The sequence below is a fragment of the Hemiscyllium ocellatum genome, chromosome 14 (assembly GCF_020745735.1).
Source record: "Hemiscyllium ocellatum isolate sHemOce1 chromosome 14, sHemOce1.pat.X.cur, whole genome shotgun sequence".
In the NCBI taxonomy this organism is placed as follows: domain Eukaryota; kingdom Metazoa; phylum Chordata; class Chondrichthyes; order Orectolobiformes; family Hemiscylliidae; genus Hemiscyllium; species Hemiscyllium ocellatum.
In genome coordinates this window covers 40,167,783-40,184,984 of record NC_083414.1, presented here as the reverse complement: position 1 = coordinate 40,184,984, position 17,202 = coordinate 40,167,783, and the positions used below count along the sequence as shown (strand labels likewise).

General features: G+C 41.3%; 1 protein-coding gene across 3 annotated transcripts in view; it reads left to right on the top strand.

The window, feature by feature from the left end:
• cadpsa (Ca2+-dependent activator protein for secretion a) overlaps positions 1 to 17,202 on the top strand; it is a 628,699-nt gene that overhangs the window by 259,368 nt on the left and 352,129 nt on the right. For all 3 annotated transcript variants that reach the window (XM_060835662.1, XM_060835661.1, XM_060835663.1), the window contains exon 4: positions 11,356 to 11,436. In XM_060835662.1, the coding sequence (XP_060691645.1) occupies positions 11,356 to 11,436 (81 nt within the window). The remainder of the gene's footprint in view (positions 1 to 11,355; positions 11,437 to 17,202) is intronic.

Genomic DNA, 17,202 nt, shown 5'->3' with positions numbered 1-17,202 from the left:
GGAGGGAATCCTAAGGGACAGGATGTACGTGTACTTGGAAAGGCAAGGACTGATTCGGGATAGTCAACATGGCTTTGTGTGTGGGAAATCATGTCTCACAAACTTGATTGGGTTTTTTGAGGAAGTAACAAAGAGGATTGTTAAGGGCAAAGTGGTAAATGTGATCGATATGGACTTCAGTAAGGCATTTGACAAGGTTCCCCATGGGAGACTGATTAGCAAAGTTAGATCTCATGGAATACAGGGAGAACTGGCCATTTGGATACAGAACCAGCTCAAAGGTAGAAGACAGAGGGTGGTGGTGGAGGGTTGTTTATCAGACCGGAGGCCTCTGATCAGCGAGTGCCACAAGAATCGGTGCTGGGTCCTCTACTTTTTGTCATTTACATAAATGATTTGGATGCAAGCGTAAGAGGTACAGTTAGTAAGTTTGCAGATGACATCTAAATTGGAGGTGTTGTGGACAGCAAAGAGGGTTACCTCAGATTACAACAGGATCTTGACCAGATGGGCCAATGGGCTGAGAAGTGGCAGATGGTGTTTAATTTAGATAAATGCAAGGTGCTGCATTTGGGAAAGCAAATCTTAGTGGGACTTATACACTGAATGGTAAGGTCCTAGGGAGTGTTGCTGAACAAAGAGATCTTGGAATGCAGGTTCATAGCTCCTTGAAAGTGGAGTCGCAGGTAGATAGGATAGTGAAGAAGGCATTTGGTATGCTTTCCTTTATTGGTCAGTGTATTGAGTACAGGAGTTGGGAGGTCATGTTGTGGCTGTAGAGGACATTGATTAGGCCATTGTTGGAATATTGTGTGCAACTCTGGTCTCCGTCTTATCGGAAAGATGTTGTGAAACTTGAAAGGGTTCAGAAAAGATTTACAAGGATGTTGTCAGGGTAGAAGGACTTAAGCTGTAGGGAGTGGCTAAACAGGCTGGGGCTGTTTTCCCTGAAGCATTGGAGGCTGAAGGGTGACTGTATAAAGGTTTGCAAAATTATGAGGGGCATGGATAGGGTAAATAGGCAAAGTCTATTCCCTGGAGTCAGGGAGTCCAGAACTGGAGGGCATAGGTTTAGGGTGAGAGGGGAAAGATGTAAAAGAGACCTAAGGGGCAACCTTTTCACACAGAGGGTGGTACTTGTATGGAATGAGCTGCCAGAGGACATGGTGGAGGCTGGTACAATTGCAACACTTAAGAGGCATTTGGATGGGTATATGAATAGGAAGGGTTTGGAGGGGTATGGGCCGGGTGCAGCAGGTGGGACTAGATTGGGTTGGGATCTGGTCAGCATGGATGGGTTGGACTGAAGGGTCTGTTTCCATGCTGTACATCTCTGTGACTCTATTTGAGTACATGTGACAATAAAGCCATTTCAATTCAATCAATTCAATTCATTGTAACAGAACATTTTAAATTTGAAAGATACTTATGTCTAACTATTCTGGAAGAATTAAAAATCAAGTTTAAGAACAATTGAAGTGTATTCTTATCTCCAAGGACTTATCTTGAAACTGGTTTTTCAATTTTCTTGCCCAGCCAGAATGTGGAAAGGGTGATTTAAAGTTGGGAGATGGGAGTTAGGGGTAAGATTTGGAAAGTTAAAGAGAATGAATAAGGCAACAGTTCAGGGTAACAATGCAAATAATAACAACCAGTGTGTGACAGGAATGGACAGAGCATACAAACGTAGGACTGCATCAGTAGTCAAAAGATAGATTTAAAGACTCTGAATGCACTTAGCATTCATAATAAGATGCATAAATTATCATCAAAAGTAGAAATAAGTAATTATGATATGATAGCCATTATAGAGATATTGCTTTAATATAACAACAGATAGAACCTGAATATTTAAGAATAATTGACATTCTGGAAGGACAAGAAGGAAAGAAGGTGGAATAGTTCTGTTAACACAAGATTGGTAGAAAGTGTGGAGAAATACTTTTGCTTTGGCAGATCAAATTGTAGTATCAATTTAAGTAGGTGATAATAGATAACAAATGAAAGAAGTCGCTGGTGGGAGCAATTTATAGGACCTTCAACAGTCGTTACATTAGACAGTACCAATGAGTGGATAGGTAGGATTATAAGCTACACTTAGTTACATATTATGTCAATGAGAGAACTGTATTTGAGATCTGAACACACACACACACACACACACACACACATTAGATTTTAAATTCAGATTGTGGGCCTGTGCTTATGGTGTGTTGTTTGAACTGTATTATGCTTCCACATTATGAAGCACCAGCGCGCTTCCCTCTTTTTATATTTTGGGCATCCATGTACCAATTCTAATTTACTATAAATTAGTAAGCTGTCGGGGAGAGTATAATCTGCAATGTAATAGGGGGTTGTCAGAATCAATTTTAATCACCTTCATAGATTGGGCAAATCAAAATTAGCTAGAAAATAAGTTCATAGAGTATATTGGGAACAGTCTTTTTTAGAACAAAACATTCTGGAAGCAACCAGCAAGCATAGAATCCCTACAGTGTAGAAGCAGACCATGTGACCCATTTGAATCCACACCAAACCCCCCAAAGAGTATCCCACCGGCCCTACCCTATTTATGGGCAATTTAGCCGATCCACCTAACCTGCACATTTTAGACTGTGTGTGTGTGTAAAATCTTACTGTATAAAGAGACAGGATTGATTAATGAGTTCCAAATAAAGGATATTCTACGTAAGAGTGATCATAATCTGATTGAATTTCAGAACCAGTTTGAGTGAGAGAAACTTGAATCAGAAATTAGTGCCTTAAACTTAAACTAAGACAATTATACAAATCAGATCCAGCTAAAATGGGCTGAGTGAAAGCTTTAAACATAAGATGACAGAAAGGTAGTTAAGGAGACATTTAATAATTTTCCTAAAATATACATTCGGTTGAGGAAGAAAAGCACTCCAAGAAAGATGCACCACCTGTGGCCAACTAAAAAAGTTAAGGATATCAAATTATTTAGAAAAGTGTATGATGCCGCAAAGATTGGTGGTAAGCCAGAACATTGAAAAGATCTTTTTAAAAATCAGTAAAATATTAAAAACTAGCAGACAGTTGAAGCTTCTATGAGTACATAAATAGGAAAAGAGTAGCAAAGGTGAATGTTTCTACCTTAAGAAAGTGAGAGTCTGGAATTAAGAATGGGAAATAAGGAAATTGGAAGAAACTTGAAAACATATTTTGTATCTCTTCACAGGAGGAATATATTTGCATTTGAAGCAGTTCAGAGAAGGTTCACTTGATATTTCCTGGGTCTCAGGTGGAAAGTTAGGCCTTTACTCTGTGGAGTTTAGAACAAGTAATCTTATTTAAACAAATAGGATTCTGAAGGGACATAACAGGCCAGATGCTGGGAGGATGTTTCCTCTCATAGGGTGATCTAGAGCTAGGAGACACAATGTATAAATAAGTTGTCTCCAATTTAAGATGATGCGGATTGTTTTTCTCTCACTGATGGTCATTAGTCATTGGAATTAACTCCCTAGAACAGGTAAGGCTGGATCATTTAGTGTACTTAAAGTTAGGCTGAGTTTTGCTCAACAATGGAGTCAAAGGTTATGGGAGACAGAGAAGTGGAGATATGGCTACAATCAGAACATCCGTGATGCTAATGAATGGCAGGAGCATTCGAGTAGGCTAAATGCCTAATTTCTGCTCCTTATTTGATCTTATTGTGGTCTTCAGAGTTCTAGATTAAAAAGGTTGAATAGCTTTTTTTTGCAGAAGAATGTAATCAATAATTGGAAAAACAAGCTAATTTTAAAAAAATGTGTTCAGTGACAAATGTCGATTGTTCTAGGGAGCTGCTGTTGCCCAGGACCAGTGGGTATATCAGTAAGGCTGCAAGCTGCTGTTATTTAAATATTCGAGTCAATAAAGGGAATTGTGCTGAAGATGTGAACACACACAGGGTTGTAAGGTCAGATTGTAGACTGCTTAATGTGCTTATGTTGCGTTCTGAGTGGTGTATTACACTTCAACCTTATGATACACCAGCTTGCTTCTATCTTATAATATTTTGCTCTTCAATTTTCCGATTCTAACTTATTAGGAATTTGTAAGCGTGATATCATTGCTACTTGGTGTACTTACAAAAGGAAACAAAAGCAATTACTCATCATAGAAGTACCATGTATGCATAGGATATTTAATGAATTCTTCATGTTATGTGAGCCTTACTGTGTGGGTTGGCTGCCCTGTGTAGTTTGTTTGAGTCATGTTTGCACAGATTAATAGCTACAGATTTAGGTAATTATCAGCTTTTTTTCTGATTCATAAGCTTTTGTTTCCCCGAACTCCTAAAATCTTTTTCCCTGCAAAGATAAGATTGAGTTGAATATCTTTCAAATACTTGTTCATGAACGTCAGATGTATTGCACTGATGGTTTTATTACTAAAAAAGATTGATTTATTTGCAGCATTAGAGAATGAATGGTGAAATGATGTCATTGAGTACAGTGCAGCTGCATATAAAACAAAGTGCAGATTTTCCTCCCCCTCGCATATTCTCAGACAGGGCCTGATACCCAAAGTTGCCTACAAATGATATGCCCAAGATTTTCAGTCCCAAGACATATGCATTGCTCAGAAACCCAAACCACCCCACCCTCGCCGCCATCGCCATCCTCGACATTTCTCCAACAGCTTCTCCCCACACGTGCTGCCAGATCTGCTGGGTTTATCCAGCACTTTCCAATTTTATCATAGAAATTGCAGGCCTGAATGCTGCTCTGGATCTAGGCCCTCATCCCCCTATCCAACCCTAGCCTACCCCTGATGCCCCTAGACTTGAGCACAGCAGAATTGAATACAATGAGCCCACTAGAATCCTGATTAGTCAGTCCTGATTTACTTCCATTTGTCCCAGGTCCTACATTCCACCAGAAGATTAACTCAAGTCAGGTCCCATCTAATTGTTAATACATTAGATTAGATTCCCTACAGTGTGGAAACAGGCTCTTTGGCCCAATCAGTCCACTCTGACTCTCTGAAGAGTAACCCACCCAGACCCATTTCCCTCTGACTAATGCACCCAACGCTATGGGCAATTTAGTATGGCCAATTCACCTAACCTGCACATCTTTGGACTGTGGGAGGAAACTGGAACACCCGGAGGAAACCCACGCAGACACAGGGAGAATGTTCAAACTCCACACAGACAGTTACCCAGGTTTGATTCCAGCCTCGGGTGACTGTCTGTGTGGAGTTTGCACATTCTCCCCGTGTCTGCGTGGGTTTTCTTCGGGTGCTCCAGTTTCCTTCCACAGTCCAAAGATGTGCAGGTCAGGTGAATTGGCCATGCTAAATTGCCCATAGTGTTAGGTGCATTAGTCAGAGGGAAATGGGTCTGGGTGGGTTACTCTTCAGAGAGTCAGAGTGGACTGATTGGGCCAAAGGGCCTGTTTCCACACTGTAGGGAATCTAATTTAATGTATTAACAATTAGATGGAACCTGACTTGAGTTAATCTTCTGGTGGGATGTAGGACCTGGGACAAATGGAAATAAATCAGAACCGACTAATCAGGATTCTAGTGGGTTCATTGTATTCAATTCTGCTGTGCTCAGGTCTAGGGGCATCAGGCATGAGCTAGGATTGGATAGGGGACTGAGGGCCTAGATCCAGAGCAGCATTCAGGCCTGCAATTTCTATGATAAAACTGGAAAGTGCTGGATAGACTCAGTTCTGGCAGCATCTGTGGGGAGAGAACAAAGTTAACATTTTGAATCCGTAGTGACATTTCTTCAGAACCTTTAATTTCTGTCCTTGACCCTGGGGTTGGAATGGCTGTGTGGGGAGAAATGAGGCTGCTGCCTTTTGTTACATCTGACCAATGCAGCTGGTCTGAAGAAACACCAGGTCGTGGACAGCCAAGCTGACAGGTTTTCTAGGGAACATTGTAGATTTGATCGATCAAGTTGCCCACCAGTGACTAGCACATTAGCAATCCTGGCTGCAAATGTTTCATCTGTTTTCAAGAGGAGTTCACTGTTCACATCTGTAAAATCCAAACAGTTGCCTTTTGAGATATTTTATTAATATATAAAATGGGTAAATATTCATTTCAGTGTTAGGACTGAAGTAAAAATGAGCATATCTATTTGAAGCACAATATTCAGATATTGGTGCTTCTTCAGTAAGCCTTCAGCAGAAACATGCGTGAATAATGATGCTCTGTGAGGAGTGGGTGGGGATGTTTTGAACCATCTTCAGTGCTTCATGAATGCCAGTTGACTAAAGTAATATGCATTTTTGAGCATAAAACATTAAATTTTAGAATTTGAAAAGTCTGGATATGGACTTTCTATTTAGTTTTGTTATTTTCTTCGGTATAAATTGACATAACTGGCAAAAGATCAGGGAATGTTAGGCACGTTTTTATTCAGTACATTTTTTGTTTTGATGATATTTTGCACTAGTTTTAAATGTGCCATGCTGGGTGAAAGCTGTCTCTACAGGTTTGCTTCTCTGACACATGTTCAGATGCCACCCAGCAAGTGATGCAGTGTGATTATGAGATCAACTAACTCCAACATGGATTTATGCATGTTGTTTGGCCCCACTGCCTTGGCCAGTTTTGTTGGCAAGGCCTTCATTCAGCCTGATTGACACTAATTTAAAAAAATACTTCTTGTCATAAATACATTTAAATCCAATTTCACGAAGATATCACTCAAATATATGTAGGAATATTTCTCAAAGTCAAAATTGAGATGCCCACCTAAGTTGCTTTGATTTAAATTAAATATTGCATTCTGCAATAATTAAATAATTTTAAGCAGAAATTTAGGAAGGTTAGCATTTCTCTAAACTGGTGCAATTTACTCTGTAATAACCAATTTCACCCAAAGTAGGAATTCTAGCTCATAACATTTAATTTAATTCCTCTCTGAGCTTGATCACCCAGAGAGAGACAGCACTCTATGCTAAGTCTGAATGCCACAGACTTGAAACAAGCTGGAGCCAAGTGTATGCTCCATTTTCTTTCCTTCCTCTGCATTAGCTGAGTCATACTGATTCCCCTACATGTTCATAAAGGGAAAAGTAAGCCCTTTGAATTGGTAATGGCTTAATGTCTGGCACTGAAGCCTGAGGCAAATACAACACAGCTGTTTCAAGATTACATTCTTATCTTTGGAGAAAACAGTTCCTGGCTTTTTAATATGTCGGGAAATAACTGCAAACAGCCCATCCATGTAGAAAACAGAACTTGTCATGAAACATATAAGAGTACATATTGTTGCATTATGAATTCATGTTTAAAATAAAACATTGCAATAGGTTTAACTAAATTCTATATCAAATCTTACTTCTCAAGCAATGAGTCATGATCAAATGTCTTGAAATGTCCCATAAAATTCTTGTTTAACATTTTCTGTCTACTTATGTACTGTTAATGTAAGGGTAGCCAGTGTCAGGTTAGTCATAGCAGGCTGAATTGCACAGCATACAAAGAGGATGCAACGGTGACCATTAAGAGTCATGGAAAACTAACCTCAATTAGCCTCCAAAAACACTCATAGCAATGCATGATTATCCCATGCTTGGTGTGTATAACACAGGCAACCAGCCAACGTTGTGCTACCTGATTTTTGTTCTTTGTGTCCAATTAACACCAACCACTGTTGATTGACTGGACACGTCAGCAAGCTAGTAAGTGGCTAGCTGCACTTAAAGGAGAAAGTGAGGACTGCAGATACTGGAGATCAGAGTCGATAGTGTAGTGCTGGAAAAGCACAGTGGGTCAGGCTCATCCGAGGAGCAGGAGAATCGACATTTTGGACAAGAGTCCTTTTCCTGACGAAGGCCATATGCCCAAAATGTCAATTCTCCTGCTCCAAGCTGCACTTAAAGTTAGTCTGCATCCCTAAAAGGGGATGATTTTGGTTGATGTTGTGGTTGAAGAGAATCTGACCTGGGAAAAGTGTGAGGAATGGCACAATAAGGGAAAGCAGACTTCAAAATTTTCAGACACTGCATTGGAGGTCTTGCTGGAAAGGAGGAGAGATATCTATATCTGCAAGTGGAAAGGAAATGCAAGCACCCTGACCTGCCAGTGGAGAATGCTAGGAAGAGGGTCATGAGGGATACAGCACTGCCACCTGAATTATCACACTTAGTTACTAGGTCCAATACCTACACTGAGCATATCATAGAGGAATGATTAGAGGAGGGTTTTACACATGGTGAGATGCTTCTTTTCTTGTCTCTGTCCTGTTTGCAACCTGTTTATTCCCAAAAGTGCCAGCTCATTTGAGTTTTCTGCTGCAGGGTATTGATATGAAGATTTTGAATGAATGCTGATAGTTTTTACCACAAAATGATTAGTGCAATGGAAATCTTATCATTAAACCTTTTCAAAAGTCTTTTGATAAGGTCTAATGTTAGAGATTAGTATGCAAGACTAAAGCGCATGAGATTAACGTAGCATACCAACATAGATAGAGAACTGGTTGGAAGAAAGGAAATAAAGATGAGGAATAAATGGATCTTTCTTCTGAGTGGCAGCCTATGACTAGTGGTGTACAGCAAGGATTATGCTTGGTGTGCAAAATATATATTTGTAATTTGATGAGGAAACCACGTGTCATATCTCCAAATTTGCAGATGACCCAAAACTGGGTGGGAGGGTGAACTGCAAGGAGGATGCAGAAAAACTTGTGTGATTTGGAGAAGTTAGGTCAGTAGGTATGCACATAGCATTTTGCAGTGTATGTGGATAAATGTAGGTTATCATTTTGGTAGTAAAAGCTGGAAGGCAGATTATTTATCTGAATGGTAATGATCTGGGAAAGGGAGAGGGTGCAATGAGATCTGGGTGTCCTTGGACACCAGTTGCTGAGAAAAGTATGCGGGAGCAGTAGGCAGTAAAGAAAGCAAATGGCATGTTAGTCTTCAGAGTGAGATGATTTGAGTACTGGAACAGGGATGTTTTGCTTCAATTGTATAGATCCTTGATGAGACCATAGCTGGAGCATTGTTTGCAGTTTTTGTGGCTTTATTTGTATAAGTCCAAAGAATACTTAATGGACTGATTATAAGGACCATAAATAGTAGATCCTTTATGACAGTGATGAGAAGTTTCTTTGTCCAGAAAGTGATGAGTCTGTGAAATTCTTTGCCATAGAAAGAAGTTGAGGCTAAAACATTGAATGCTTTCAAGAAGGAGGTAGGTATGTTTCTTGGGGCTAAAGGGATCAAAAGATGTGGGGAGAAAGTGGAAACAGGATCCTGAGTTGGATGATCAGCTATGATCATAGTGAATGGCAAATAGTTTCAAAGGGCTGAATGGCCTACTCTTGCTCATTGTTCTATGTTTCTATGTTATAATACCAAGAAGTATGGAGGAGATCATTCCAATTCAACTTTGGGCTTTTTAGCATTTGGAGCACATTGTTCTCAGCATTAAAGTGGTGATCATCTCCAACTTAGTGTAGATCTAACCTTCATGTAGTTTCTGATAGCTGATGTCTCAGCTCCCATTGCAACACAAACAGCAACCACCCTGTATCTTCAGTGGAGAATGAGACTTTGTCCTGGAAGGACAAACTGCTATTTGACTATGGGTTACACTGTGCAAAAGGAATGCAGGGTCTCACAGCAATTATAGGTAGTCCTCTAATAAATTAATAGGATTTCCATGGCATCATCTTTGAGGAGTGACAGTGGTTCCATGGAGAGAGCATTCATCCTTTTACCCTGTCAATGTGCATGTTGATGCATATTAACCAGTTGGTCTAGATATCACCCATGGCTCTATGGTGGAAATAAAGCTTGATTTTGCTTTAACCTTTAGTTGGGAAAAGCTATTTTGTTATGACATTTATTTTTTGCACTGTGGCCAACCAGACGCTGTGATGTTTAATTACAGAGGGAAGGTACGTGGAGAATTGATGACGGATGTGGAATTAGGACTGCAATTGCTGATATTAATCTTGGATGAGTTCTTTGCTGGCAACCTTGAGCAGAAGAAGGCTTTCTAGATTTTTCTCAGATTCCTCCTCTTGCTCACCAGCCATTTAGCTAGAGGCCAGAGCTGCCCCATCCTGATGTTGAGGTTGCATAGCCTGCAACAGACCAATTCAAACTTGATCCTCACTCTGCCACATTCTGTAGGGCTCCTCCCCCAGAACTGTACATCCATTGGAGTTGTTCTTTCAGCACGCCAATAACTGGTGCTGTCAGATGGTGTGTGCCAGAATTACTCTCATTGTACGCTTGCTGAATGTATTTGCCAGAAAGTTACACACTGGAATGTTCTTCCTGTTGCTGAATGCTTACTGAGCTGTGCCAGGTTCATGGAAACTGTTGGCTGAAAAGCTGAACTCAAATGACCTCACTGCATTTAGAACAGCATTGCATGCTGCTTGATGTTACGGTCTACTTGTTCTGCAAACTTCTGGTGGATGTTCATTCCATGCACATTAATGTCTCTACCAATATGTCATTTAATATATTTCACCCCACAGTTGTGCACATTCAACATGAATGCCATTTTTTTCCAAAAATACTTAGAGTTATAGAGGTGTACAGCACAAACAGATCCTTCAGTCCAACTTGTCCATGCCGATCAGATATCTACTCTAGTCCCACTTGCCAGCACCCGGCCCATATCCCTCCAAACCCTTCCTATTCACATACCCATCCAGATGCCTCATAAATGTTGTAATCATACCAGCCTCCACCACTTTCTCTGGCAGCTCATTTCATAAATACACCACCCTCTGCATGAAAATGCTGCCCCTCAGGTCCCTTTTATATCTTTCCCTTCTCACTCGGAACCTATGCCCTCTAGTTCTGGACTCCCCAACCCACGGAAAATACATTGTCTATTTATCCTATCCATGCCCCTCATGATTTTATAAACCTCTGTAAGGTCACTGCTCAGCCTCTGACACTCCAGGAAAAGCAGCCCCAGCCTGTTCAGCTGCTCCCTGTAGCTCAAATCCTCCAACCCTGGCAACATCCTTGTAAATCTTTTCAGAACCCTTTTGAATTTCACAACATCCTTCGATAAGAAGGAGACCAGAATTGCTCGCAATATTCCAACAGTGGCCTAATCAACGTCCTGTACAGCCGCAACATGACCTCCCAACTCCTGTACTTAATACTCTGACCAATAAAGGAAAGCATACCAAACTCCTTCATTATCCTATTTACCTGCAACTCTACTTTCAATGGAGTACGAATCTGCACTCCAAGGTCTCTTTGCTCAGCAACAGCCATTAAGTTTCTTAAAATGGGGGGAAATGCTACTTTTCTTGATCACAGTCCTTGATTTGCTTTACTTTCACATCAATAACAGTGAGTTAATAGCAAATTTAACATTGTTCCATTGTATTCCCAGCTTGATAACCCAGATGAGCAGGCAGCTCAAATCAGACGGGAGCTGGATGGGCGTCTTCAGATGGCAGATCAAATAGCAAGGGTGAGTAAGAAGACTCTGTTTTCTTATATTTGCTCCTTTTATGTTTTCTGTTTTGAAATAGTAAGCAATTTCATTTTCATCAAGTTGAATTTTTATGAAACACTGTAGCTTCAGAGAATCTTGATCTATTCAAAAAAATGGAAATTGTCTCTGTTGATTTCTGCAAAGCAGAAAAGTTAAATGCTGTGACTTTGCCACTGATAATTATCCTGAGCAAATAATTGACTGTACTTCAAGTTGTATCACTTAGTAGACCTTACCAACTGCACTGGCAACAATTACTTCTTAAGTGATTTTCTGATGACTGCACTGCAATTGTAACAATGCTTCAGAGTTATCTAGGAGAAATATATACATGCATTATATAATCTAACTGTTAAAACGAACATTGAAATCCTTTCTCCTTTTTCCCGTTTCAGCACAATTTCAAACCCAAGCAAAAATAAGAATAAAAACAAATGTTTCCTTCAAAATTGACATTAAAATTCACTTTTAATAGTGCAATCTAATATTTCTACCCTATAGCCATAAAGGTAATAGTAAGTTGTTGTCGTGCTGTTCTAATTTGCTATAAAGGTACGTGTGATTTACTGTTTCCCCAAAGTATGCAATGAAATAAAACTTAGTATTGCTTCAGATGAAAGTACGTGGAACTTGCCATCCACCCTGTACATCACGGCATGTTCCACCATCAAAAATATTTTGAACTGAAATAAAAATCACTTGAATGTGTATACAGGGGAGAAAGTGAGCAGTTTTGGCCCTCTTATTTAAGGAAAGATATCATTTGATTAGATTAGATTACTTACAGTGTGGAAACAGGCCCTCCGGCCCAACAAGTCCACACCGACCCACCGAAGCGCAACCCACCCATACCCCTACATATATCCCTTACCTAACACTATGGGCAATTTAGCATGGCCAATTCACCTGACCCACACAACTTTGGACTGTGGGAGGAAACCGGAGCACCCAGAGGAAACCCACGCAGACACGGGGAGAACGTGCAAACTCCACACAGTCAGTCGCCTGAGGCGGGAATTGAACCCAGGTCCCTGGCGCTGTGAGGCAGCAGTGCTAACCACTGTGCAGTTCAGAGAAGGTTCACGAGATGGAGGGATTGTCTTACGAGCAAAGGTTTGGACTCATTGGGGTTTACAAGAGTGATCGCATTGAAATGTGTATGATTCTTAAGGAGTTTGACAGGGTAAATACTGAGAAGATGTTTCCCCTTAAGGGATGGTCTAGGACCAGAGGACAGCCTCAGCATACAGAGGCACCAATTTAAGACTAAGAAGAGGAGGAATGTCTTCTCTCAGGGTTTTGGGTCTTCGGAACTCCTTGTCACAGAGCTATGGGGTTAATCATTAGGGAAATCAAGGATTACAGGGAAAAGACAGGAAAGTGGATGTAAGGAATGTCAGACCAGCCATGATCCTACTAAATGGCAGAGCAGGTTTGAGGGACCAAATGGCTTACTCCTGTCGCTACTTCTTATGGTCCTAAAGTAATCTTGGGTGAGATAATATTGATAAATTGCTCTAATATTACCTTAAGTCATCTTCATGCCACTAACTTGTAACATAATCAACCTATCCTTTATTCTCCTCTGTTACTCCACATTGTGTATGATCTTACTGAAGAAGCTGTTGATGACTGAAGTTCTGATGAAATTATACTGCATGTTCTTTATAAACCAGGACCTGGTCAAGTAGTGGAACACCACAGTGCAGCATCACAGCCAGGCCATCGCTGACAAGGCATTCTGTTCTTATAGAGTCATGCAGCATGTAAACAGACCCTTCAGTCCAACTCGTCCATGCCAACCAGGTTTTCCAAACTAAACCAGGAGCATTTGCCTGCAGTTGGCCCACATCCCTCTAAACCTTTCCCATTCAAGTACTTATCCAAATGTCCTTCAAACGTTGTAACTGTACCTGCATCTACCACTTCCTCTGACAGTTTATTCCATATTGGTACTACCCTCTTGTTAAAAAAGTTACTGCTCAAGTCCCTTTTAAATTTTTCTCCTCTCATCTTAAAATTATGGCCTTTAGTTTTGAAGTCCCCTACCCAAAAGAAATTACCTTTGCTATTTACCTTATCTCTGCGTCTCGTGATTTTATGAATCACAATAAGGTCTCCCCTTAACCTCCTTCACTCCAATGAAAATGTCCCAGCCTATTCAGCCTCTGCTCATAATCTTCTAGCCCCAGTAACATTTCTGTAAATCTTTTCTACACCCTATCGAATTTAATAATGTCCTTCCTATAGCAGAGTGACTAGAAAAGCACTTAATACTTCAAAAGTGGCTCCACCAACGATATAGCTTGTACAGCCACAACATGATGTCCCAACTCCTAGACTCAATGCTCTCTGTCCAGTGGAGGAAAGCATATCAAACACCTTCTTCTCTTCCCTATCTACCTGTGACCCAACTTTCAAGGAACTATGTACCCAAACCCCTAAATCTCTTTGTTTGACTATTAAATCTAAGTCTGGCCCTTGTTCTTTTTATCAAAATGGCAACACCTCACATTTATCTAAATTAAACTCCATCTGCCACTCCTCAGCCCATTGACCCAACTGATCAAGATCTCATTGTACTCTTAGCTAACCTTCTTCACTGTCCACTATATCACCAATTTTGGTGTCACCTTCAAAATTATTAACCATGCTTCCTTTATTTTCATCCAAACTGTTTATATCAATGATGAACAACAGTGGACCTTGCACCGATCCCTGTGGAATACAGCATCTCGCAGGCATCCATCCAAAACAAAACTCTCCACCCAACTCTCTGATCCCCTATCGTCAATACAATTTTGTATCCAATTGGCAAGCTCTCACTGAATGCAATGTGATCTAACTTTACTAATCAGTCGACCATGAGGAACCTTGTCAAAGGTTTTGAAAAGTCCATGAAGACACCATCTTCTGTTCTGCCCTCATCTATCTTCTTGGTCATGTCCTCAAAGACAAAATCAATCAAGTTTGTGAGACATTATTTCCCATGCACAAACCTATGCTGACTATCCCTAATCAGTCCTTGCCTCTCCAAATGCACGTAAAACCTGTCTCTCAGAAGCCCATCCAACAAAGTACCCACCGCTGATGTTGGACTCTCAGGTCTCTTGTTCCTAGATTTCCTTGCAGCATTTTTTTAAATAAAGGCCCAACATTAGCCACCGTCCAGTCCTCCTTTACAAGAATGACTATTTATTACAAATAAATTGATTCTAGTTACAGGTGTAAACAGCTATAAATTATTAACATGTAACCTGATGGGTTAAAATTCTAACCCCCTCATAAATTTAACTTCGCCCAGACACAGACAGAAACAGCCAAACCCAAAAAAAGACATTGGTATTCATTTGAACACTCCATGTGGCCAACACATTAATTGTCCTTTACAAGGGCAAAATGCAGATTCCAAGTACATCCTTGCCAGATTTGCTCCTATTTCATTGACATCAGAACACTAAATGCAGAACAATTACCGTGTATACTTCTCCACATGGAAGTCCTGCTATACTGCTGGCAAAGTTCGAACAGTAAAACAAGTTTTAAGAAAATCCTGGCCTATGTTCCTCCACATTATTTTTTGTTTGTTCTAATTTTTTGAAAGAGTAACATGCTAATGGAGCAAACATTAAATGGCGTAGAGACAAAAATTCGGGTCTTTTGCACCTTTAAAATGTGATGATCTGTATGTTGTGATTTGACATTATAAGTAATACTTAATGCCATCTGTTTAGCCAATGTGGAGGGCATTTGAGGGTATCAAGGGAGACGGTAAGAACCCCATCACCATCCTGCCTTCAGCATAACTGGATTCATGTCCTTCCCACCCAGCACCAGTTGAAGTGATTAAGTCAAGATTTTTAATGCCTGTTTAAGAGTCCATCTTGCTGCTGCTAGCATTAATGCAAAGAGCATGACATGGAAACTCTGCAGATTGCTTATTGCCTTTCAGTGGTAGCCCTCCTTCAAATACATAGTGCCTGATTTGGGGACCTAGCATGAGGAAGAAATGTTGAAAGCTGCCATCCTGTATACTTGCTGCGAACCCCTACACTCTCCCATAACACCCTACCCTGCAATTCTCCTCTTATGACTTATTTGGCATGGGTCACTCTGTGGTCCAAGGCCTCTAATGTGAGTATTTCCATTAGCCGTCACCACTGGAGGCAGAACTGAGTAAATGCTTTGCTGGTCTCTGTCTGTTGGTGAGTCTTTCCAGCCTGGGTGCTTGATCCTGTTAAAGGCACATCATTACCCTCTGAATTGCCTGATTGGCATGTAATACTAGGAGAAAGTGAGGACTGATGCTGGAAATCAGAGTCAAAAAGTATGGTGCTGGAAAAGTGAAGCTGGTCAGGCAGCATCCGGGGGCAGGACAGTAGATGTTTCAGGCATAAGTTCTTCATCAGGAATGTGAGGGGAGCCCAAGAGGGCTGGAAGATAAATTGGAGGGGGGTGGGACTGGTGGCAAGGCAGCTTAGGAGACTATAGGTAGATGAAGATGATGGCGATAGGTCAGAGTAGAGGGTGGAGTGGATAGGTGGGAAGGAAGATGGACAGGTGGGACAGTTCAAGCCGGCGGCGCTCAGTTGGTGGGTTGGATCTGGGATAAAGTAGGGGGAGGGGAGATGAGGAAACTGATGACATTGACATTGATGCCATGTAATTGAAGAGTCCCAAAGTGGAAGATGAGGTGTTCTTCCTTGAGGTGTCAGGTGGCTTGGATTTGGCAGTGGAGAAGGCCCAGGACTTATATGCCCTTGGTGGAGTGGGAGGGGGAGTTGAAGTGGTCAGCCACATTGCAGTGGGGTTGTTGGGTGCATGTGTTCCGGAGATGATCCCCGAACCATTCTGCAAGTTAGGGAGACAGGATGCCAACATGTGGAACAGTTCAGGGAACATCTCCGGGACACACACACCCAACAGCCCCACCGCTCTGTGGGCGACCACTTCAGCGCCCCCTCCCACTCCGCCAAAGATATGCAAGTCCTGGGCCTCGTTCACTGCGAAATCCTAGCCACCTGACACCTGGAGGAAGAACACCTCATCTTCTGCCTTGGGACCCTCCAACCACACAGCATCAACATTGATTTCACCAGTTTCCTCATTTCTCCTCTCCCCACTTTATCCCAGATCCAACTCTCCAACTCTGCACTGCCCTCTTGATCTGTTCTACCTGTTCACCTTCCTTCCCACCGATCTGCTCCACTCTCTGCTTCGACATATCACCATCAACCACCACCTGCTTCCATCTATCGCCTTCCAAGCTACCTTGCCTCCAGTCCTGCTCCCCCCTCCCATTTATCTCTCAGCCCACTTATGCCCCCTGCATTCCTGAAGGGTCGAGTACCCTGTTCCTCAGTTGCTGCCTGACCTTCTGTGCTTTTCCAGCCCTACACTTTTTGACTCTGGCATGTAATAATGCATGATTTCACAAGAGGACATAAGGCAGTTCTCATGGCATCCTCTAGGACTGGATGCCATGACCCCTCCTCTGCCTGCATAAAATTCTCCATTAAACATAACAGTGAAAAATTTAGACATGCATGTATACATATGTTATGGCATTTGCTAAATCATTGCAGACTGAATTCAACCAGCCCAAACTTGCAAAATTCAAAGGAAATGTCTATTGTTAAGTAGACATTTTCAGAAAAAACCTGATTGCAATAATGTCCACACTAACATCCAATTCTAGATTATGAATTGAGCTCATAACCTAACTTATTTATTCTTCCAACA